The sequence below is a fragment of the Aethina tumida genome, chromosome 1 (assembly GCF_024364675.1).
Source record: "Aethina tumida isolate Nest 87 chromosome 1, icAetTumi1.1, whole genome shotgun sequence".
Classification (NCBI taxonomy): domain Eukaryota; kingdom Metazoa; phylum Arthropoda; class Insecta; order Coleoptera; family Nitidulidae; genus Aethina; species Aethina tumida.
The window spans coordinates 54,306,008-54,330,476 of record NC_065435.1 but is presented as its reverse complement, the minus strand read 5'-3'; the positions used below and the strand labels follow the sequence as shown (position 1 = coordinate 54,330,476).

At 34.5% G+C, this 24,469-nt stretch overlaps 1 protein-coding gene across 5 annotated transcripts in view; it reads left to right on the top strand.

Moving 5' to 3' along the window:
• LOC109594829 (zinc finger protein 609-like) overlaps window positions 1-24,469 on the top strand; it is a 54,549-nt gene that overhangs the window by 9,028 nt on the left and 21,052 nt on the right. For 3 of the 5 annotated variants that reach the window (XM_049962255.1, XM_049962254.1, XM_020010066.2), the window contains exons 3-5: window positions 2,748-3,095; window positions 4,848-5,159; window positions 5,437-5,837. In XM_049962255.1, coding sequence (XP_049818212.1) covers window positions 2,748-3,095; window positions 4,848-5,159; window positions 5,437-5,837 — 1,061 coding nt within the window. Of the gene's footprint in view, window positions 1-1,830; window positions 2,056-2,747; window positions 3,096-3,332; window positions 3,400-4,847; window positions 5,160-5,436; window positions 5,838-24,469 lie in introns of those variants that run through there. The other 2 variants (XM_049962256.1, XM_049962257.1) reach the window with 2 other exon arrangements.

The following is a 24,469-nucleotide window of genomic DNA, read 5'->3' as shown; positions in this document are numbered from 1 at the left end:
GCCAACAGGGAAATTAAGCTTAATTAATTAGTTTTTTGAGTTTATATTATCAATCAAATAATTATATTAATTTAGTGTTCTGATTATTCAAATTATATTACGTTGGATAAAAACTAGCATTAATCACACCAATAATGAGATACGTATACAAATTATAACAGCGAAGCAAATTATATTTTGGTATGTTGTTTACACAACTCTCAATCTGTATATTAGATAAGAAACATTCCCATAAGTGTAAAATCACGTTAAATTAATCAGATTTGAGATTCTTATCGTTTAACATGACAGGCTAGACCAATTTTCTGTTATATACATAAATGTTTATTTTACGTCATGTTCAACTAAACGCATTACATATTGCGCTACTTTGTTGTCACACAGATTTATTAAATACAATTTGCGTGATTGCCCGTATAAAAACTAATACCATATAATATTGTTTAAATTTCACCGTCCACAATAACATCACGAGTAATTATTAATTTGGCCTCAAATTTCAAAAATCGTTTCAGAACTAATTTATATCGGGTACTACCAATCAAGGTTCATTTTTTATTAATATTTAAATCAATAATAATCTACTTTCGAACTAATTAAACTTAATTATGCACGAACGAATAAATTTAATGAATATCACATTTGATTTATTATTATGGGCAGCATTAATGTGGGATTATAACAGAATAGAACACAGGCGATTTTAATAATGCATATTTTATTTGATGCATATTATTTAGCCCGGTAAATAATTTAACTTTCATGAAGCTAATTTGAAATTATTTACATTTTAAATGCCATCCAATTAAAATTCAACGCTTCCATTTATAATTATCTTTTACCTTCGCACGGGAATTATAAAAAAGTACAATTTAATAAATGTTCAACCGAAGTTGTAAGTGCAACTGTATGTTTTCGACTTATCAGGGATATAATTTTTGCCCGTGCGTATCATTCTGATTAATTACATCTAAACAGTTTGTTTAACCGTTCACGACAGCCATAAATTAACTTGAACTATACAAGAAGCACCATTAATTATATATATAGCGCTTCTGTAAAACGCTGATTTCATAAATAAAACATCGCACGAACCCTCCTCCCATTGCCGGGCACAAATGACTCGTATTTGTCTCCATTAAACCCAAGGGATGGTTATTTTATTGTTGCACGGAATTAAAATTATCTGTGTCGGTCTCGACCGGTATAAATTCACTTAGGACCCCAGAATTTCTACCTGCTAATAATTGATATAGAAATGTGTGTTTAACAATGCCCGAAGAGATAGAGGGAGAGAGTGAAAGAGACCCCGACCGCCCACATATAATAATCCCTCATTAAGCTGTCGACGTTGCCTGGGGTTGGGAGGAAATCCCGTCCGGAGTCACCATAAAGGCCTAATCCGTTTAATAAACGTATACCTTACCTAACCTACCCGATTCCTTGCGATGGAACGGACGTTCTTAGGATGCTTTTTCATTTGTTATGCATTTACAATTGATTGCAAAAGTGGGAAGCAATGAAATAAACAGACAATTTAATGTGTAATGCGAATGATTCCGGAGCCAACATTCTTGAACAAGTGCCAGATATCATGGAAGAATTTAATTAAATCTTATCCACTTCACTATTAGTTTTTTTGGTGTTGTTCTCTTCATGTTTCTCACGATTGATATTAATTTACTCCATTTTTGCCGTCTGGTATATGTAGTTTTATTTTTGTTTATCAAAAAAACAACACTACTGAAATTGCTATACAGGAGTGCACGACAATTCGTATATTTTTGACAGTATACTTTTGTTGGTTGCGTTAGTTCCTTCTTTTCTGCTTGTGGTATTTGTTTTGTAGATGTTTGTCCGTTGGAAAAAGTACACCTTTATGGCTTTTCTATATCACATGTTCGTTTGGTTTTTGGGTTTCTTTTATGCCTGATGCCATCGCAAACGTTGGTTAATCTATCAATTAAATAATTAATATAAAAGTGTCAGTGATTTCCATGCTCAAAATGGTCGTTGATAACATTTTACAATTCACTAAAACGAAGATGTTAAATGGTACGTTCACATATTATTGGTTAGAACTAATAAATGTGTTTCTATAGTCCATTCTGAAGAATTTTATGGTTGTCAATTCATATTAGCATGTAGTAAAGTCTAATGAAATTATGAGGGATGGTTTTACCTGTAAAATCTTTAATAGTACATTTCTCTAGAAACAGTTTGTATTCAGATAATGCATTTAAGTGTTCAGTCAGTCAGTTCACAAAATCTAATGGTGAAAATGTTAGTTGTAATGTACTAAAATATTTGATTAATTAAATAAAATTTCACTTTGGAGCAGTGTGCAAATACAATACAAATATTATTGTAAATGTGTTTTACTGGGGAAATTAATTTGTGGTACGTGTTTATCAGTTTTGTTGTTCAACAAATATGTATATTTATTAAAATTAAAATTTTTCCTGTGATTGCTAACGTATAATAAGTACAGTCATACTCATTGGCAGTGTCTGAAACAATGTAAATTTTAAATAACTATAAAATATTTATACCTACCCACATAAAACAAATATTAAGTATACACAACCAAATGTCCGCTCATCATAAAGTTAAATTGATTTAATACCTGACTATCCCTCAAACGCGATCTGAGTACTCATTTTCGTTCCGACAATTCCGGTTGCAACATGTCGTTAAACACTGTTCACGCAGCACGATACATAACGTAGGAACGGTTTCGGTTCCAGATCAGCAACAGTTGTCGTCGAGCCCGCACCAGCAGCATCAGCCCGGAGGCGTCAGCGTCGTACCGTCGGCGGCGTCGGTCGGGCCGGGAGGCGGCGCATCAGCAGCCACGACAACGGTGACCAGCGCCACGACGCCCCAGCAACAGCAGCCCACCAGCGCCAATTTCGAGTACGATGACAACGAGTGGGACATCGGCATAGGGAATCTGATCATCGACTTGGATGCGGACATAGAGAAGACCAACGAAGGCGCGTTACCACTGCACCACGCCGCGCACACGCAAATGGCTGCGAACGCGGGCGGCGCCCAGGCTTCCAAGGCGGCCGCCACGGCCAAAATGCACATTGGTAAGTCCCCAAGTCCTGTGCCGTCTTGTTTCTTGCTTCGAGCCCACAGGTTCTCTTCGTTGAGTTCAGCAATGTGTATTGATTGGAGGAACTGTTTTTTATTTTTGTTAATTTTATTTTACCTACTTACATACTCAGAGTTGGTGTTTTTGTTTGACTTGCACTTTTATGGTTTATAATACACTTGTTTAGGATTTACCGTTACCTCACACTCTTAAAATGATCACAAATTTGCAGTTTAGTTATCAAATGACAAAAATTCAGCAAGACGGGCGTAGGCGAAACGATAACAAATTAAATAACAGTAAGTATGTCAATTTTGATCATTAGATATATTTATTACAAGTTTGTATTATTTGGATGAGACGACAAAAAAGAGATTGTTACATTTCTTGATCCGTTCATAGTTAACTACAAACAATTTTATCTCTTTAAAGCCTGTTGTTATTAAGTAAATAAATAAATAAATCATAATTCTCAAAAATCGATAACGAAAAGTAAACATTAACATGATAATTAATTAAAATTTATTAAGTGGTAACAATTTAGAAATATAAAATGTTTAACAAAAGTGCTTACAAATCAAAATTTGATAACATACAACTGATAATATAAAAATAAGTATGTAAAAATATAGTTAAATTAAATCCTAAAAATGTGTATGATTATAGTTCAATTTATATAATATCTATAAACTTGGAACATTTATATTTGTTCTGTGGTTAATTGGTATTTATCTTATTTTTCGTCATCCATTGAAATAATATATCATGCAAATATTTTATTTCACAGTATAGGGATCGTGTTATGTTATGTTTAGTGTATTTGCATTAAAAAATCGATGTATTTATTTATGTTCGATCACATGTGTATTTGAAAAGGCACGTAAAAACATTTTTGGGTTGGTAGGAAAATTTATTGGTTTTATTCCTGTTTAAATACATCAATTTAACTGACGCGTGGTTTTATTAACGTACGATTTTTTCCATGTCGTAATTGCTATTGATTTGCCTCTTATCTTTTAATTTCCTAATTTTTATCTCCGTCGGTTACCATGTTTAATCGCGAGTTGATTTATGAAGTTATTTAGTAGATAACATCGTTGACGTTACCAGATAGATGTAGATTCCGAATGCACGAGTGTGTATAAGTGTGTTAAATGTTGTTTTGCGGTAGAAACGGAAAAAGAAAATGAATTTTACAATGTTTGTTATTTATGTGGTTGGTTTAAAGTGGCGGAACCCGTTAAAAATCGATGGAACGGCAAATAATAAACATATGCGTGCTAAGGTGAAAGTAGCTTCGGCTATTAATAAACGTCGGCTAAATTTACGTACGCTATTGCTCTCAATAAAAATGTTTTTACGCGCACCATATTTACGGTTGCCAGTTAAATTTATCATTTATCGACAAAAATACATACATATTATAAATTGTTGTTTACGAGTAGGATTCCTGTTACTCGTTGTAATTTTATCTGTTTATTTTATCATATTTACCAACGCAATGATTTTAATTCGCTCTGGCATTTCCACGTATTGTGCAAATTCCTTTATCTTATTTACAATATTTGCATGGTGGCAAAAATCCATTCCGAATTCGAACGCAGTGAAATGGATTCAAAATGTTCCTTGCGTCGTTCTGTTTAATTTTTACAAGAGTGTTGAGAAAATGTGCGTACCATTTCTTTATTAATACCAAAATCGTGGCAGTCCTTCCAGCCGAATCACCGGAACCTTCTCTTTGTTCCAGAGCATTCAGCGACAGCAGACAAAGGACTAAAAATGAAAATCAAACGTACGAAGCCCGGCACCAAGACGTCCGAGGCGAAGCACGAGATCGTCAAGAGCAACGAGCAGAACGGCAGCGCCGACCAGGCGGAGGGCGGCAAAGGAGCGGGCGCGTCTGGAGGCGGCAAGCACGGGGCGCACGGTGCCGCCCCACAGTCAGCTTCGGCCGCCCAAAACGCCTCGAACGGCGGCAACGGCAAGCGCGGGTCCAGCGGTCACCGGCGCGACAAGGCGAAGGAGAAGCACTCGTCGTCGTCGTCGACAAATAGTGCGGGTAAGTGTCCGGCGATCACGTCACCAAGTCAATTTGAGTGTCGCATCACTGATGTTCAATTGCTTTCGTTCGTATGATAATCTGGAAGAGATTATCAAGCCTTAAAACTACACGATTGACTGAACGATTCTGTAAATATGTTCAAATGGCACAGAATTGTTTATTAGATTTCGGTTTTAAGAATTGTAATCCTTCAGGGCTTTCGTTCGACTAGCTGTCCCATTTTCAATAGCTGCTTGTATTTTGCTGGAGTTTATTTTTCTTTTGCCGATTCTAGGTAGTGACACGAAGGCCGGCGGCCAAAATCCGAAGGGCGGCGGCGCGGCCGCCTCCCAGCAATCGGGCGCCGTGACAGTGAACGTTACTGAAATGAACGGATTGGTGCGCGTGGGCGGCGGCGCCCCGGTGGCGCCGCGCTCTGTGTTTCCGGCTAGCACGGGTCCCGGACCGCCGCAGGGCTCGGCGGCGACTGGCACGTCGCCCCAGAGTCCCGCGAACGCCGCGGCCTCGTCGACGGGAGCTTCCGCGACGCCCGGCGGCGCCGTGAAAACGGAACCGGGCGGCAAAGTGAGTGCGAATTCGGGCGGTTCGGCGGGCACGGGCGCCGCCCAGCAGCAGCAGGGCGACGACGGCAGCACGTCACCGCCTCCCGCTAAGAAACTTAAAACTGAACCTAAGGTGAGTACAGTAATGTTTTGGTTTCGATGTGGGTTTCATTTTCAAATTCAGTGTCACAAGTTTACTAAATTAATTAATCATTCGTCAAGTCCATTCTTAGCAAGGTTTGTTCAATAAATTCAATTATATGTATAAACATAACATTATTATTATTTAAATAAAAATGTGTGATTAAATAACAGGTACGAGTATGTGTAATTAAGTAGCAATCTAAGATGATAAAGTAATAGTTAAAATAATACAGCAAGGAAGTAAATTTACGGAGATAAATCTTATGAATCACTGTACAATAAAATGTTTATCTTAATTTTCCATCCAGATAAACATCAAATATATGACTTAATAATTCCAACACGTGAAAGAATGATACAGTTGAAAAAAAAAAAAAAAAAAAAAAAAAAAAAAATGACACATAGTATAGAAAATTATTTTCACAATCCAATTTCTATAAAAATGACACATTCATTTTAGTCCCTAAAATACGACGGACTTTCACCCTCTTCCCAAGTATGTCCGCCTCGCCCTCGGTTTTCTTATTACCGTGTTGTCAAACTCGAAACTCTCCGGCATCCTTTATCAAGTTTTAAACGACGTCGCAGATAATAAAAGAAAACATCCGATGGCTGATAATATTTTACTGGAACTTTTCGGGGGGAGAACTCGATTTATGACAAGCCCCCGTAATGGAGCAGGTGGTGCGCAATTAAGTTATTCGAAACTTGGGCGAACAGAAGTTTTTGTTTCGCCGTTGGATGCCAATTTATTAATTTAATAAACGGGGAGACGCAGCTGTCCGGGGCCAAGAAGTTTCGCTTATTAAATTTGAGAACATTCGGATTGGATACGGATAAACTCAATTGGGGACAATGTTTCTAATAAAATTGCACCAGTCATCGATTTATATTGTAAATAACGATGTCATAAATAACATTTTTTACCAAGTCCCAGTTTAATTGTTAATCAACGCATTCGTCGGGCGTTCCACGCAGTTGCAAAGATGTCGGAACCTAATTATCCAGCCCTCGATTTAGCGCATCAAGACAGATTGTTGTGCATTAGGGAGTCGGAGGTGGAAATTCTGAAAGAGAATATCGTAAATCTGAACAGTGAAGTGCAAGTTCTGCGTGAGTATGTCATTCAGTTGGTCCACAACATGAACCTGCAACGTAACGACACGTGGGGAGAAAACTCCGACGAGATGCCCGGACGTAACGCGAGACCTCGAACGAGAACAATGCGTCAGGTCTCCATCGAATTGTGCACGAACAATTCGTTCGAAAAGGTCGGTAGTTAATATTTCAGTAAGTTTATTCGTAAAAATTGTCGCGTAGGATTGCCGCGAACAAGTTAGTGTCGTCGTCGTTTACGGCGAAAGCTGGGGAAGAGAAAAAGCGTCGAAATTAGAGGGGCATTAGGCGAACGCAAAGCCGTACAAGACACCAGGAGACCATAAAACGTCGACTGGGATCGGGCTGTCGTCGTTGGCGCTGGAGAAGGACGCGACATAAGGAGAGAGCCCGTTGATCGAGTCAAGTGGGTGCGCTGAACTAGCCCCCTTCGCGATCCGATCCCCCCGAAAGTACGATCGATAGCCCGCGCACACGTCGAAGGAGATCAACGTCAAGGCCTCCGGAGCGGATTCGGCTACACTCCAACACGAATTCCGAAACGCACGGTGAAAGGACGGACAAGAAAACCGCACCGTCTCGACGATTTGTTTATATAAACTCGCTCTTTTCTGATACACGCTCAAATACCACCATATATTTTATGCCGAGAAATTTGTCGGAAATTCCGACTGTTCATGAAAGTATCGCAGGCATTTCACTTGCTTCTACTGGGAAATAAGTGAAAAGATTATTTTTCTTTTGTGCACAGGATACAGGCGAACTTTGATAAATCGAATGAAATTCGTTGGGGATAACGTCAAGCGTGAGAATATGAGCAATCTTTCAAGTCGAAGTACTCCGCAATTCCGACATATAACAAAAGTTACAATTTATCAAAATTGCTTTTTCTCCCAATGACATCAAAGAGGCAATTACTTGATTAAGGCTTCATCCAAAAGCTAAAATGTTACTGTCGTCGAAGAAATTTTAAAACAGTCTTTGTAAGGACTTGAAGGAAACAAAAAGAAATCACATGACATTAATGACTTGTGTTATTGAAATAACTTGAGCACAGAAATCATTTCCAATTCTTATTAAAATGTCTGGTTTGGCTAATAATCTAAGTGGGAGGAGGTAGAAAAAAGATGAAGAAAACATTCAACTTCAGATAAAATTTACTAAAGATGTTTTTAACGACTTTAATTAAGTAGATGACTCATATAGGTTGTTGAGCTGCCACAGGATATTTTGGAGGAAGAATTGTTGCTACAAGCTTCCAAGGAATCAGTTGCAAATTCCTTACTAAAAACCTACAATGAAACAAAAAATAAAACTAATAGTGCTGCTGCTCTCGACCAATCGCACGTCGTGTATCGAAATGTTGCTGTCAGCAAGTCATTGAACGTGTTTTCGGCGTGAGAACCGCAGTCACTCGAAACCGACATTTCAAACAACTAATTAAAACTTAAATGCTCATTACCACATTAAATTGTTCGCTAGTTTGCACTTTTTGCAAGCCCAAATTCGGTTCGCCACATAAAAATTGACGTTGTTAAGTCCTCTCTGTCAAAGGAACGTTAAAAATTCCAATTTCCTGTTATAAATCGTTCGGTAATGGATTTTTTCACTTACCGTCACTGAAAATATATACACCGTTCTTTTAGATTGAAACCGTAATTATCGCTTTGACTCTGTGAAGTTATTTTCGTCGATTTAGTTTTTTTTTCGAGTATGACCTCGTGCTTTGTGAATGGCCTGGAAAAATGCGAGAATTTAAAAATGCGGCAATCCTGTTACCATCAGTCACGCTACTTAAATAAGCCCCCTCGCCTTCGACGGGCATTATTAAATCCGAGCGAGGGTTGGATATGGGGGGTAAATACGAATCGGGGTGGATATAAAAGAAGTAGTTACAAAGTATCGACCGTCGACGCGGCAAATTCGGGCTAAATCGCTCGTCGAAAATTTATGTATGTGCTACACAAAAGACGTGTTGTTTTGGCTCCATTACATGGATGGGAGGGACCCTTAAATAAAATACAACCGAGTAATGATGGCTTTATGATGTCTTAAGCTGATTGTCGCCGACAGTAAATCTTCTATTTTGTTTGATTTAACCTTTGATGTGTTGATATGAATGAATAGCATAAACAACGTTTGATGTATTCGGGATACATTCTTTGAGATCCTACAAGTTATTGGTCCTATTCAACGAGGATGATAAACTTTGGGGTATAAATGTAGCTTTCAATATATCCGTCCGTTTTACATCGAAATTTTTCAGTCAATTTTATCTTGTGCCGTGTGGGACAAAAGGAAAATTGATGAACCACTTGTTTCTGATCGATAAATCGTCGAAAGATTAGATCGTACGTAATAAACAGCCTTGCGTTTACTACTATCATTATTGGTGTGTGTTTAATCAAACTAATCAGCAGTCGTAAAATTAATTGTTAATATATTATAAGCCTTGTCTTTGCTTCACTATTAATTCACGTCGATCACGCACGTCCAGTATCTAAAATAAACTGACGCGGGACTGTTTTATGTGCGATTAGTAGGAGACCTCAATTTCGTTAATTAAAATACATCGTGGCTTTCGACGAACTGGGACGGATTAATTGCGAAACTGATATAATTAACAGATCAGACATCAAACGCGGCAAAATTAATTCCAGCCATCGGGCTGCACAGTCTGAAGCAACGAACTAATGGATAAGGATTAACGAGCGCCACCAATGTTTCTCTAATGGGAAACATTTTGCTCACCATGTAAAAATGCGAGACTTCAATTTGGCGTACACAGATAAAAGTATTTGTTTAAAACATTATCTGCGACATACAGATTGCGGTTGTCTATGCGGCTAAGTAAATATGTAAATGAGTGAATTTTTTAAAGTCTTACCCAATATTTACATGCATTATACATGTTGTTAGTTTAATTTACTTAAGTGAAAATAAATGCTGCATTTATCATAAGTGTCTAATTATGTCACATTTTGTTAAATAAATTATAATTGTTACGTTAAGCAAAAAGTGAACTTAAAAAAATTAATTGTGTTATTAAATATACAGTGAGGCTCAAACTGTCTTGATAACCGTTATAACCAACAATTCAAAAGTAAACGAGGTATTAAAGTTGCCTTTGTTGTGTAAATATTTACACTTAATGCGTATTTTTTTTGTAGGAATATCAATTTTTTAATAATATATATGTATATTTTTTAAACTTAATTTAAGCCCTATATTTCTATAACTATTCATCCCATTTTAGCCAACAAAATAAATAAATAAAATAATAATTATGGTTCTAGATAGTTTGGTATGTATCAACACCAAATTTTAGTTAATGTAGGTCGATACATTGTTTCACTTTTTACCATTATACCTCACTGTACAAATAAAACTTACATTAGATTGACGTAAAAAATATTTTAGAATCTGATCTTTTAAATATTTTTATAGAATTAAGTAAGTAACGTTATGAAACATGTAATTTTAATGCTCGTGATATTTAATAAAAATAAACTTTGCAGACAAATTGGCATCGCATACGATATAAACATTGTTTATTGTCGTTGTTTTATTACCACTAAATTTTGATTGCCAAAATTTTTGCCTTAATGCCAAGCAAATGTTCTTTTGTATTTAGTTGCAAAAAGTACCCATTAATTTGCCGATTTGTATTTATTTTATGTATGAAATAGTGTTTCAAATGATGCGTCAAAACCGAAAATTAATTGCTACGTCTAATTATGGGTTCTCATGTACATAATGTGTGTAATTTATATAATGCTCTTGTGCAATCAGTAAAGAATTATGTTTATATCAAATTGTGGTTTTGTCCACTTTATCTAAAGTTAATTTGGGTAATTTACTAACTTAAATGTGCTTTTATTAAGATACATTTATCGTGGTTTGTAATTGGCATAATATTAAGTTAAAATAAATTTGAGACAAATTGACGATGAAAATATTAAAAACAGTGTTAGTTGTCATGCTTTTATTGCTTTTAAAATGTTTAAATGCCAAATGGTTAGTGTGAATGCCAAGAAAATGTTTTCTTATGTATACTGAAGGCAATTATCCACTATCCTAAATTAATATCTATTTAGTGACACGTTTCAGTCCACAGCCTTTTATCTTCGAAGATATGTTATGTTAATTATCATAATTTAAAACAGTATAAATAACTTTTAAACAAATTTCCATAAAATTGTCTTTTATGGTACTATTTGAAAATGGTACAGCTGATTAACATGACTAAGCACGAACTTACAAGTATGTCCCATAAAATTCATACCTCCCATTGTTACTGGAACTATATCCATTATGGCTGAGATTTATAGTTCTTTACGTTTCGAAATTAGTTTATGCCCATATTGCGGACCATAAAGTTTTACAACTGCATTTAATTCGGAACCCCGCATACTTTCATAGTATTGTACTTGAGAACGGCTGAAAGAACATTGAAAAAATATTCGTCGCACGGGGATCCATTGATGAAATGAGGCGAATTCAATTTATCAATTGATCGCCGCCATAAAGCTATAAATAGGATTTTTTAGTGGAAAGCTCACTCGGTGCCCGATGAACGGGGCTTGTGCGCCTTCGTATCGGGCGTAATTTATGATAATGTAAACAACGACACGGAACAATTGGTGTCTTGTAAATGGGAGTCGCTAACCGGGCACGTTTGTTATTTATGGAAATTTATAAATATTCATCGCCATAACTGCGAGCGATACATAAACCGCAGACCATCCGTTTCGAATCGAAACGGCGCAATGAAAATATACGCCCAGCCGATGTCGACGTGACGAATACGAATTCGTTTTCTTGGAACGCCGATGGTTTTCTGCTGTGATTTGAATAACGTAATTTCCTTTGTACGATCCGTTTTCCTGTTCGTGTAAGTTGGGTATCGCACCCATTTTCGCATTGGCGGCGGTTCAAGAGATTGCGGTCGGGTGCGTGTCGAAAACATTCGGACCGAAGTCCGACCCTGAGTCAACACTATACGGCATTTAATCGATGCAATTTCGCCGGGTCGAGAGAGAAACATTACCTTCGTTCCGATCTGAATTTAACGATATAACATTTGTAGCCGTAATTATACGACAATTATCCTTAAATGGGTGTAATGTCGGTTAGTTGGTGCAGCAGAATGCCTCGGGTATCGAATGCTAGCCTTGAAACTCGACCTGAACAAATGTACGGAGTCAATTAGCAGCGTTTTTAGATTGTCCTCTAATAACCATCTGTACACGGCCGTTTTCAGTGGCTTTTTTCGTTTCGATTTGTTCTCGTCTTTTCGGCCGGACGGTTCGCCGGCGTTTTGTCGGGGAGAGCGAGACGTATTTGTTAACGGTTAATTTGTTTAGAGGCTAATGTAATAAGATCTCAGTGCTGGCCATTAATAACTTATGTAAATTAAATGTAAACAGTATGGCTATGAAACTGCGTAAGCTAATTAAATTACATACACTAATGACTCTCGGGCGTAATTAAGATCAAGGAGAAATCATTTATAATCAAACTAATTACAGTCAAACACACAATTTGTGCATTTACGTTTTTTTCTCTCTCATTCATTTAGTTCACTTTTTCGTTCGTAAGCTTAACTTTGGCGACAGGAGGTAAATGCATTTTATGTAAGTTCTGATTTCCTGATTTCTATTTTTAATGGATCGTTTTAAACTTAGTTCTACATTGTTCCGATTTTTAATTTTGAAAATTTATGCGGACTTGATTATGTCATCATAAACTTTTATTACAGTTGCTTTAATATAAATTTTAATAAAAAAGTAATTGAAGTTTGCTAAAATGAATTCTTTGAGACGTTAAAGTAATTAGGTATTTCATATTTAGTTCGAAAGATTAAGAAAGATCCTTTTAATTTTATTACGTCTAATTGTAAGTTATTTAACTCTTGAAAACATAAGAATCCTTTGGATCTTTTATATTCTACAGGCATGTTTAAGTACTATTTATTTCCTTTAATTTTAAACATGAAACCAGTTAAAAGCTTTAATTTTAAAACACTGTCTGAACATGAAAGAAAGAAAAGGCAAAGGGGATAAAGTCGTTTTTTATCAAAATTAAATTTTTTGCTCAAAATCACTTACATCTGCTTTTATTTAGAAGAGAGATAGAAGGATAAAAGAAGCATTATGAGCAACCTTTTCTTTTTGTTTGAAATATGTCGTTTGACTTGCTTTTTGTACGTGTTTAAAATAACTTGGTTTAATATGTTTTTAAATTTTACATTTATAAAAAACCTAGCCATAATATATTTTATTAGAATTTCTAACTTCTAAAATTAATAAATTACAAGGTTTTAATAAATAAAATGTGTAAATAAGTGAATATGAAAATATACCCAAAGTCTGTAAAATACATGATTATAAAAAATCCTATATTTATGATAAATTTGGCAACATTATTAATTTTTATGTGTATTAAAATTATGTGTATTTAAGGAGATCGTGCTTATTAAAATAATAATTATTGTTTTAAAAAATAAACAAATATTGATGATTATCAAAATTTTATAAAAATCCTTTTTTAATAAACTATTATTTTATATATTTTAAGGACATTTACATAATTAAAAAAAGGAAAAAATAAAAAATAAATAAGAGAAATATATTGTGAACATATAAAAAATATTTAATTCACTCGAGACCAATTTAATAAATCTCACACATTTATAATAAATATAAAATACTTAAGTATTAAATAATTCTTATTGTTCTTTATTAAAAGCTATAAACAGTTTCTTTAATAACAAAATGAACTATTATTATATAAATAACAACAAAAACAATATAATGAATTTTAATTTGTTACATAATAACAACATAATTTATTACACATTTTTTCAAATATGTCTAAAATTAGATATTTTTTATAACGAATATATTGTATTTGGAAATAAATTGTAATTTTTAAACTTAATTTATTATCTTTTAATAACAATTCTGTTTTAATTGATTTGAGTTTTTTTGAACAAATTGCTATTACTGGATTTTTAAACTAATTTCTGGATAAAATCAAAAATTCTTAATTAATCTTGATATAATTATCAATTGATAATAATCACTTAATAATATATAATAAACCATGTTAAAATCATCAATTTTTTACGTATCGATAAGTTTAACTATTATTTAAAATGCAGTTAGTTAATATTTTGAAAATTATCTAATAAAACTACGAGAATCCTCGTATATTTTTTCTATCAAAATGTAAGAAATACTTTTATATTCAACCTCATAATTCGAAACTAGTAATTACGAAATTACATAGCTAATCAAAGACTTAACAGTTAACATTTTGAAATGCCCATATCGTTGTACAGGATGCGAATAAATAACGTTTTAAACGGTTTTATTTTTGAATTTCAGGTAAGCCCCTAGTTTATCATGATCCGTCAGCTCGGTGAGTATTGATGTAGCCGAGGCCTGTCATCGCGTCGTCCAAATTCCCGACATTTTTATCCCCCGACACAGCGAACCAATCGAGTTTGCGAGAACGTGCCCCGTTTCCCAAAACGCAAACAATAATTCCGTCAAAGGTCGTTCGTTGTGCGTCCCGGCGTTTTATATCGCATTTTTATGGAGACGGATCGCAATTCCGACGCAAACAATGCCGTCGTCGTCGTCCCCGTCGTCGCCGTTGTTCGTTCACCTGCCCCGACGAAATTGATCCGAATCTAATTCGGCCCGGTCGCCGATACATAAAACACGGAACAGACGTACACGTATATAAATTCCAACGTCGCCGGTTGCATATTGCCATCCGTGTGGGGCGAGGGGATCGATATTCTTTCAGCGGGCTTCAATTTATTAGGGGGTTGGATTCGAGTGGCGCGAGTTTTATCTCCCCCGAGGCATAAATCTCTCTGAGTGATTTCTTATATAAGGAGTGGAAGATGCTCCCCGGCTTGAGGTCGGTCCTTGTTTAACATCGGCCCACCGTTTGGGTCGGATCTTTACGGCTTAGGACTTCATAAATAACACGGAATCATTACGGATAATAGAAAATGTTGAAGGAAGCGGCAAAGACATTTTTATTAGCTGCACGGAAACAGACAATCATCCTTACATCTTTAATTCTGACAGGCTTTTAAATTGTGAAACGGTGCGAGTGTAATTGATTAACAGCGCCACCAGTTTAACGGCTTAACTAAATAACCGGAGAAACTTATTGTGGACAAAAAAGGTATAATTAAACACATGTTCGATTGGTTGATTTAACTAATTGAATAAGAGCTCGAGGACAGTAATTAATAATGTCGTTAGCCGCACACTGCGGTTGTTTTCCGAAGATAGCGTGACGAGACGAAAGAGTATTTGCGTGATTTGAGCTTCGCGTACGATTACGGCGGGGATTGAAATCAGGAGAAGGAAAATAACAATAAAAAAACGAACGCAATTATTTATTCTAGCGTATAATTTACCGGCTTCTGTACACTTTTTACCTTTGCGAGCAGAACATGGGTCCGGGGGTAATTATTAAGCCCCCCCCCTTCTACCTTCCGCCTCGCCAATTCTCCGGAGTGGCTTATTAAGACGTGGAAAACTATAATTAACGTTTTCATTTGTTCGTTAATGAGTCGTCAGTTTGAGAAAATTGTTGGGTAGCATTTTTACGCTTCACGCTTCGGGGAACTAAGAAATTGCTAAGTAGGTTCGGTCTTCTTCCACGGAGAAACGTTTCATTAATTAGGGACTCGGTAAATGTTACGAAACCGACCGCAAAACGGTACAACATTGTTTGTTAAGTGGCCATTCGCGCCGGATATGCACGTCATGTTTCAGCATCGATGCGAAATGGATTGAACGGACGATATCTGAGATGATACATCAGTCTTCTAAATTTATTAGACGATTGTCGATAATTCAAAACTATTGTTGTGTTTATTTTAAAGAGAACTTGCATAACTTAACCAGGTACAAATAAAATTTAATTTAAATAATCCTTTTATTTTTCCATTACAAATTACAATCAGTCTCATCAGTAACGAATTTAGTCTGTAAAATTAGCAATAATAACTTTGTGAACTTAAATAATTAAGAAATATTAAAAGTTTAAAACATAAAATATAATTCTTATATTTGTTTTGTTACATATTAAATTTGATTCACGATAAAAAAATATCTAACAAAGTCACAATAATTTATTATAAATTATAATTAGTTTCTCTAAAAAATAAAATTATTATAAAAGTCAATAAAATAAATAGACATAAATAATTAAAATTATATCTATTTATAACACTTATCAATTTTTATTAATTATTAAAATTCATTAAATTTATTGTGCTATTTTAAGATGTAATACATAAAATAATATCAATAATTTTTAAATTTTTTCGATTACTAAAAATAATCAGTCTCATTAACAAAAAACCATATTATGAACTTCAAATATAATAAGAATTATCAATTTTTGATATATTCATGACTATTATTTCGCTAATTGTAATATTTTAACATTGTTTAAAATAAGTTTCACTCGATAATTATCATGGAATAAATTTCACGATAATTATCAGGATCAGAATCAGTGATAATTATCAGTGAACATCCGTTACATTATCAATTTCAGCAGTATAAATAAGTATCACCTCCGGTCTTTGCCGTTGCCATTCACTTATCAGTTGATAGACTGCTTGGGTTGTTTTTTTCGTGTCGCGTAATATCAAGAGATTTTATTTTGTAAGTCGGAAAGCCAATAAATGAATAAATTTAAATTAATTCTCACGAACGACTTAAACAGTTTATGTTAATGAACAAAGTTTCTCAATCAGCCACTTCCTCAATTTAAACGATGGTGTGATAAACGGGATACACCGTCCAACAAATATTGAGACGTCTTTTGCCGCACAACTAATTCAATCGAACTGCAAATTACCAGCTAATCCACAACGACGGCACAAAGTGGTTTTGGTACATGAACAATAAGCGGCCGGTTCAATTTAAATAAATCTAAATTTATTGGTAACGAGGGGAGAATTAATCCACCATAAACCAATCGCGATATTTACCAATACGCGTAATCATGCGTCGGCTGATGATCAATCAATAAGCCCAGTTTAAACCGTACCAATTAACAAGAACATTGTACAAGAGGGGGAGAGATGGAGCGGTCTGCAATAAATTGCGGTCTATATCCGTTTTCATTTGTCGCCAATCCAAACAGTCTGCTGTGCGTTCCGCAGTTGATGTATGCGATATGCGAAAAACAAAAATTAATTAATCCAGTTGTCGTCGGTGATCAACGTAACGAATCAATATTATCCACCGTTAAACCGTTACAAGTAAAACTTCCAGTAACAACACTAATATGTTACAAATTGCCGTGGCAATTATGACCGCCCAAGATAACAAGCCACACAATGTAATAAATTACGTGACTTCGAGGAGTAATCCGAGAAGAAAACTGCCGCGGTAACGATAATCCCCCATATCGTGATCGTACATCTCTCCGACGCGAACCGAGATCAAAACCCGGGCATATTTTAATTAAATTACATCGTGCAACATATTCGCCCCGTAACCCTGCGTGGCGTGCCTCGTTTAACTGCTCTATTCATTCCCGGTCTACGTGTATTATGTTACCGAGTTATGTGCACGCTGCCTGCTGTCAATATAAACACGAACGGTCGAGTTTCCTTTTTGCGGGACACGGAGGGGCAAACCCACCGGTTCCTTAACAATACAAATACATGGCACAATGGTTTTGTGTTTCGCTAGGGTGGTTGCGGGACGGGGCCGGGACGGCCGCAGGGGTACGAACACGCCAAGGAAGAATTATAACCAGAACGGTGGCTCGAACGCCCGTGTTTAGTGGAGCTAATGATTTCGAAAACGGCTGCCCAATAACTCAATGTTTACCACTTGAAGTGACACAATATGTTTAGCAAACCGTTTTATTGTCATTTAATCTCTGACATTCAGTCCTCGTTGTTGGAAATCAATTCGAATTGAAAAGACAAATAAAAACGTTTTTTTTTTTTTTAATTCGGAATCAACGAGCAGATGATCCAAATCCGATTATGCTTATAAAATCTCACTAACAATCTGTTAATAAATATTTTCATTTTGATATTAACCTACGGTGACCTGATTTGATAAATAAAAAATAACTATGAAACAATGCATTATTATCACTTCTACATTTAAGAAAAATAATAATTATCTAAAAGTTTATAGACAATTTCGTGTGTAAAACGTTTGATATTGTATTAAGTGTATTAAAATGTTAAAATCCATTAAATTTAAATATTTTTTTAATTTGTAATGCACAGATTGTAAACATTAGTTTACACATAAAGTAGAACAAAAATTTAATCTGGTAATAAATCCTTTCGTTTAATTGATTTTGGTGTTATCTATAGTAACCTGATTTGATAAATAAAACATAGTGAGACAACGTTATTATGACAAGCCATAAAAAAATACTATAAAAAACATTATCAAATATATTGAAAATCTCATCGGTCAACTATTCAATATTTTAATAATATGAGTCATACAATAAATCAAAATATATTAATTTGAAATGCACTGACAGATGGTGAAAATCCATTTACACAAAAAGTGGAAATAAAACTTAATCTGATAATAAATACTTCCGTTTAATTGATTTCGGCATTATCTAGATTAATCTGATTTGTTAAATAAAAACATTGTGAGACAACATTATTAATATGACAGCACAAGTCTTAACCATACCATAAATACATAAATGAAATTTTCATCTGTAATTTATTCGATATTTTAAAAACATAATCTGATAATATCTGATAATAAATACTTTCGTTTAATTGATTTCGGTATTATCTACATTAACCTTATTTGTTAAATAAAAACATAGTGATACATTATTATAACAACACTCTATAATACTTTCACCATAAAAAACGTATTATCAAAAAGCTTATTGACAATTTCCACTGTACACTATTCGTTTAATTGGTTTTAGTATTATGTAGATTAAGAAGATTATTTGATATGTTAAAACTGAACAAGTCCAAGATACTACCAAACAAAAAACATCGACAAAAACATATTATTGTAATGATTATTAAAATTTTTATCTGTATACCATTCGATATTTTAAAAACATGAGTCATTGAATAAATTTAAATGTGAAAATCGATTCAAATATATTTTTTAATTTGAAATACAGTAACAGATGGTGAAAATCCATTTACACATGATGTCGAATTAAAATATAGTCTGATTTGTAATAAATTCTTTCGTTTAACTGGTTTTAGTATTATCTAGAGTAACCTAACCTGATTTAATAGATTATTATTAGTCTAGAGTCTAAAAATCAAACAAAAACGTTCATTGAAAATCTGTATCTATTTGATATTTTAATGAAATGAGACATTAAATAAATCAAAATGTGAAAATCAATTCAAATTAAAAGACAAATAAAAACATATTTTAATTTGAAATAAGCTGACAGATGGTCGAAATCCTTTTACTCTTATGTCTAATTAAATTTAATCTAGTAATTAATACTTTCATTTCGTTGGTTTTTAATATTATCTTGAGTATCTTGATTTGACAGATGAAACCATACTAAAACAACATTGTAGCCAAAAGTTCAAATTTTAATCTAGTATTTTTAGTTATATTTTATGTTATACACAAAAAATAAATTTATTACACAATTAAAAACCACTAAATTTTTTTGTAAGCAATTTGACACATTCGATACATTTTATTTTAATTTAGGTTTACATCAATCTCGCAGAGAAGTGTGTTTGATCGTCACCACCAACTAGACACAACAACCGCATAACAAAAGCAATGGTAAATCCAGAAATGTCTTGATAACATAACCGTTCAGAAAAACATGCATAACATAAATTCGACCGGCGTTGACTTGATATCACCGTGCGGGAGTTTTGTGATTAATGTCCATTGTGTCGGGTAATGGTTATTGCACATTGTAAACGGTGTGGTTAGATGTCATTAGCGATTATGCGTGGTTTACTTTTTGTGCCGTACAACCCACACGAAACGTGTACCGTCGCCGCAATAAACGCATTAAATTACGGGTACAACCCCCCTTTCAAACATAAAAAACCTAATTTCGTTCGCTTGTTATTGAAAACGAAAACGTTCCGGCCACAAGAACAATTCTGTGAGTACTCGAGGGGGTATCAGATGCGTGGTCCGTGGCGTGCACACTTTATCAAATTATTTATTGATATTCAATATCCGTTAGAACAAAAAATCCCGACGCAATTAAGAGTTAATGTGTCGTGCTTCGTGGAACTCTGATTGTAATTCACTTATCCGTCTTGCCTTTACTATTTAATTTATCGAGTGCCTTCCCCGTCATTAAACTTTCATACTAAGTGGTGGCAATATAGCGTCCGTGAACGATATCCCAGTCGTCATTAATACATTTATGGTGAGCGCATTGCCTGCACCATAAATTCGTCATATTTGTGCCTCCGAACCCTTCCACATCGACCCCCGGTTGTTCTCTTTGCACACAAAGGGTGCAACGTTGAGTCGATTAAGTGCTGCGGGTAATCGTGATATTAATGCATCAAAAATTATTTCGTCGAGGTTTGATACCCATCAATAAATATCGAATAACCTTTTTGAAGGGTGCCAAAAACACCTCCGGCGCACCATTCACCGTTAACAATTAGATTTCCATACACGTCTGCACAAAGAAGTGACGAAACACAATTCCCGTGTAATTCATTTTGTGTCGGGACCAGAAAAAAAACACACGATTCGTAAATAAAAATAATTACGGTGCCGAGTGGAATTTTAACTGTTGGCTTCGTTAACATTCAGTGATCAATGTAAGCCATAAAAATAATTGCAGAAGTCTGTGAGAAACGGTCTGGGTGGTCTAGATACAACAATCCGTTGCACAACGCGTTATTCGCGAGCATATTCCGGAGATGAAATCTGTTTTCTGGCATTTATACGCTCCGCGATACGATGACGCTGACTTGAATGTAAATTCGGTTGGGTTGAACGTGCCGTTCGTAAAAGAACCGGCATCTACCCACGGATATGTCGGGGGAGAAGTCTATTTCTGTTTTACGTTGTAGTTAATTATGCGGTAATAATTAGCATTCCATAATATATTAAGGTTATCTGGCGACATTGAAACGGGCGACGAATTACTGTCACATAAATTAAGTTTTGTTAAGAAAACATTCAATTAATTTAAGAATATTTATGAGTATTGTTTTGCATAGCAGTTGTATTATAATTTACTTTAACGATTAAGATTTCTTATTTAACAACGGATAGTTAAGTATAGGTGCGGCTACTCGTTGATTACATAGTAACGATTTCGAGAATGTATTAAATTACAGATAATTTCGTAGACGCTTTATTGCCTATTAAAATTTAATGACGGCGTTAATATTATTTCCAGATAAATTATTCAAGAGAAAACCTAATCAAATTAATAAAGAATCTCGGAATCTAATTACCGAAGAGTTTCATGGTTAACATGCCACCGTTAATGAACTCTATGGAAAAATCTACATTAACATTTAACATTTAATTTGTGCCTTTCGGATGCTAATTTTCCTTAACAGCCGATAATTGACGCTTTAATCGTCGGCGACGACTGTGATATCCATTCTCCCGTGTGCACGTTTCCCTCCCCAGAGATCATCACCCTTTGACTGTTTACCACCGTAACTATCACAAAGCACAGACAGGCATAAGGAAAAATAAAAAACCCCCTCGAGACTTGTTTTCATTCCCGTCGTAAATTTCGGTCGTCGTTAAAACGGCGTCGACATAAAACGCCGCCGCGGTTTTACTACGTACAAGCACTTTTACGAACCTGCGTTGCAAACAAAGAAACCCCGGGAGCCGAATATACGGCGACCCGGCGGGCGGACGGGGGACGCTGGCCGCGTACGCGTTCCACACGTCATCTGTCCCGGATATTATTTCGATTTTAAAGGCTTGATTTCGTACAAAGTATTTTCCGGGGCAAATCCTGGTGTTTGGTCGCGGAAGCGGTGGTTATTTTCGTGTTTTCTTTTTTTTTGGGTATTGAACGCGTTTCGATTGGTGAACTGAAAGGATTAGGTGGGACGTGGCCACCCGATAACAACTCGATTTGGGTCGGTGTCTTGGAAATATAGGGGCAAGGAAATACGATTTGCCGAGTCGAAACGAAAATTGGACGACGGCTACGATGTCGTAAAACTGTGGGTGTTTAATTTTCGGAGGCGATTTTATTTCTTTCCACTAAACAGATCGAAATTGTGTCGGCTTTATGTTGTGTCGCAACGGCAAATTTAAATATCGGTGTGCAAATAAACATTGATGGTTTTTAGTGCGGGTCACAATTTATGAAACTATTCGAGAAAATTAAATGCACATTCTATAATATTACACTCGTAAAAGTTGTCGTAAATGCTGAGTAAAAATTAAAACGAAGGCATTTACTTTGAAACGTTATTACTGTCCCGTTAATAATATTTTATGCTCTTACACTTTTTACTTCGTGACTAGTAACGCACCGGTTAATTGTTGAACACATAAGGAATGATAATTGTTGTGTTAACTGCTGGCTGCATAGATATTGTTTAAATGAAGTCTCGCGTTTCCAGTTGGAACCGGTGCTGGAATAACATTAAGATTAAAATGGCTGCGCAGTCAAAAAACAAAATTAGACGATTTATTTTAATTGCCTCTCGTAAGGCAAGGACGTAAATCACATTAAGTTGTTTTCCTGTAACTTTAAAAAAATACCTTGATTGCCACAGATTCCTTGTGAGAAAAAAAATTATTATAAAAATTTATTTTTAAAAATAAAATTATATTAGCAATTGTTAATTTAATGGATTATAAAGTATTCATATTTAAGTAAAAATAGATATTTATATTATAGATTCTCATGTAAATAAATTTTACATAAATAATGTTTGTTACTGATTTGTGTACTATGTAGCTGGTCTATTAATTTTATTCTTTGAAAAATTACTTACTTTATTATTCTTCAATGGGCAACATTATAGCAACGTTTTATTTACTTTATTTGTTATATTTTGCTTATTACAATTATTTAATCATTGGGCAAAGTGAATTTGTAAGAAAAATTATAATTCAGGATTACTAAAGACTGAGGGAAACATGAAGAGTTGACTAAAAGTTTACACCTAAATGATCGATTCAATCGTTTTCCGTAATTTAAAAAAATATATATATATATATATATATATATATATATATAGAATCAGGCTAAATGGCAGAAAGAAGAAAATACAGTTCAAAAACTATGAAAGAAAATCGTTAATTGAATAATTCGAATGTCAAAAAACAATCCAATCATATCGTCAACTGAAACCAACCTGGAGGAAATGAGATTTGCTGAAATTAGTCCAAGAATTGTGACAATATGGTTAGTGGAAGGATACACAGTGAAACATGGTGGTGGTTTAATTATATTATTGCACTATGTACAGGAACACATTAAACAACAATTTGCTTCCATATATTGAAGAAATGGTGCCCTTAATAAATGTGTTTCAACATGAAATGGATCCCAAACACAAATCCAAAATTGTAACGGATCGAAAGACCAAAACATCAATATTTTTGTCAGGCCCGTCCATACAACCCTATAGAAAGCATAAGGGATCACATTTATAACCAAATTCGACATAAACATTTTACAAACTTAAATAAACTTTTCTCAGCATTTAAACAAACTTGAAGTAATGTAGACTTGTTGTATATTGTCAGAGTCTATGTCACAGAGATGGGTGAAAATTATAAAACAAAAAGACAATGTACAAAGTGTTAATGTTTAATTAATACGTATTAAGATTATGGGTATATTTTTAAATTGTTCCATGAACAATTTCAAGCAAGTTTCAAAATCACCTAATTTGCCTTGGTTTTTCTTAAGTAATTTGTTAAATTTTAAATAAATTGTCTTGGAATTTTTTAAAATTAGCAAACCTAATTAAAAAAAAGTGTAGATTATTTTTGATAACTTGGGAGTTATCGACTTTAGGAATATGACATATAAATTAAACTTGAAATAACTAACAATGGAATCATTGTTGTTAAATGTTATTAATGTTTCAAGCTCACCTAATTTGTCCTTGTAATTTATTGGTAAATTTTTAAAAAAAATAACATGAGATCATTTAAACAACGTTTTAAAACATTTTCAGTCCTAAAAAAATCCGGTGTAAATTCGTTTGTTATTAATGAAATTATGTACGTTTGAAAAAATATATTTATTCTCTAAAACAGGTAACTAATGAAAATGCACGTGAAACAACATTTAAATTCCATTAAAACACAAAATCATGACCATAACGGACCGGTCAATTTGAAAAGGAATAGGTCAGTGATAAAATAAGTTGAAATATTGCTGTGTGGGATCACGTGCTGTTTCTGTTATGTCTGAGATCGATTGATAAATACGAAACACGTACGCATTTATCATCGTCATTGAACCGGCCGCATAACAGAAATCTAATGAGCC